This window comes from Notothenia coriiceps, unplaced genomic scaffold, assembly GCF_000735185.1.
Source record: "Notothenia coriiceps isolate Sejong01 unplaced genomic scaffold, NC01 NC01_scaffold00027461, whole genome shotgun sequence".
Classification (NCBI taxonomy): Eukaryota; Metazoa; Chordata; class Actinopteri; order Perciformes; family Nototheniidae; genus Notothenia; species Notothenia coriiceps.
This window is the reverse complement of record NW_011360162.1, coordinates 12909-13658: the sequence shown is the minus strand read 5'-3', so window position 1 is coordinate 13658 and position 750 is coordinate 12909. Positions and strand designations below refer to the sequence as shown.

Genomic DNA, 750 nt, shown 5'->3' with positions numbered 1-750 from the left:
GAAGAAGTATCTGGTACTTGAGTAAAAGTAGAAGTACTCAGATCTTGTACTTGAGTAAAAGTAGAAGTACTCAGATCTTGTACTTGAGTAAAAGTAGAAGTACTCAGATCTTGTACTTGAGTAAAAGTAGAAGTACTCAGATCTTGTACTTGAGTAAAAGTAGAAGTACTCAGATCTTGTACTCTAGTAAAAGTAGAAGTACCAGAGTGTAGGAATACTCTTTTACAAGTAAAAGTCCTACATTCAAAATGTTACTCGAGTAAAAGACGTGAGTCTCTGCTCTTTTCTTTGGGAAACTATCTCCAAATCCTGACTGAACGATAACAAACAACTGAATTCTGTTTCAGAGTATTTCCTTAAAACATTTTAATATAATACTTAGAATTATAATACTTATAAATATGACTTAGAATTATATATCTAGTATGAGGAGGAGATGATGCTTAACATACTACCAGAGGTCTGCATCAGATGAATAAATAAGTAGTATTTGATGTATTCACGTACTCTCGGAGGTCTGCATGACGAGGGTCTTGCTGTACTGGCCCAGCCCGCTGTTGTTGAACGCTTTCACCCGGGCTTTGTAGGTGCTGTTGAAGTGAAGCCCGTCCACCGTGCAGATGGTCTCCGTTCCCACGTACACTTCCTGTAACACACACACACACACACACACACACACACACACACACACACACACACACACACACACACACACACACACACACACACACACACACACACACACACTAA

General features: G+C 39.2%; 1 protein-coding gene across 1 annotated transcript in view; it reads right to left on the bottom strand.

The window, feature by feature from the left end:
- Positions 1-507: 507 nt before the first annotated feature.
- The window catches only part of LOC104957603 (E3 ubiquitin-protein ligase TRIM9-like), a gene marked incomplete at both ends in the record, with an annotated part of 3626 nt that continues 3383 nt past the window's right edge, over positions 508-750 (bottom strand). The window contains one exon of the mRNA XM_010785246.1: positions 508-646. Coding sequence (XP_010783548.1) covers positions 508-646 — 139 coding nt within the window. The remainder of the gene's footprint in view (positions 647-750) is intronic.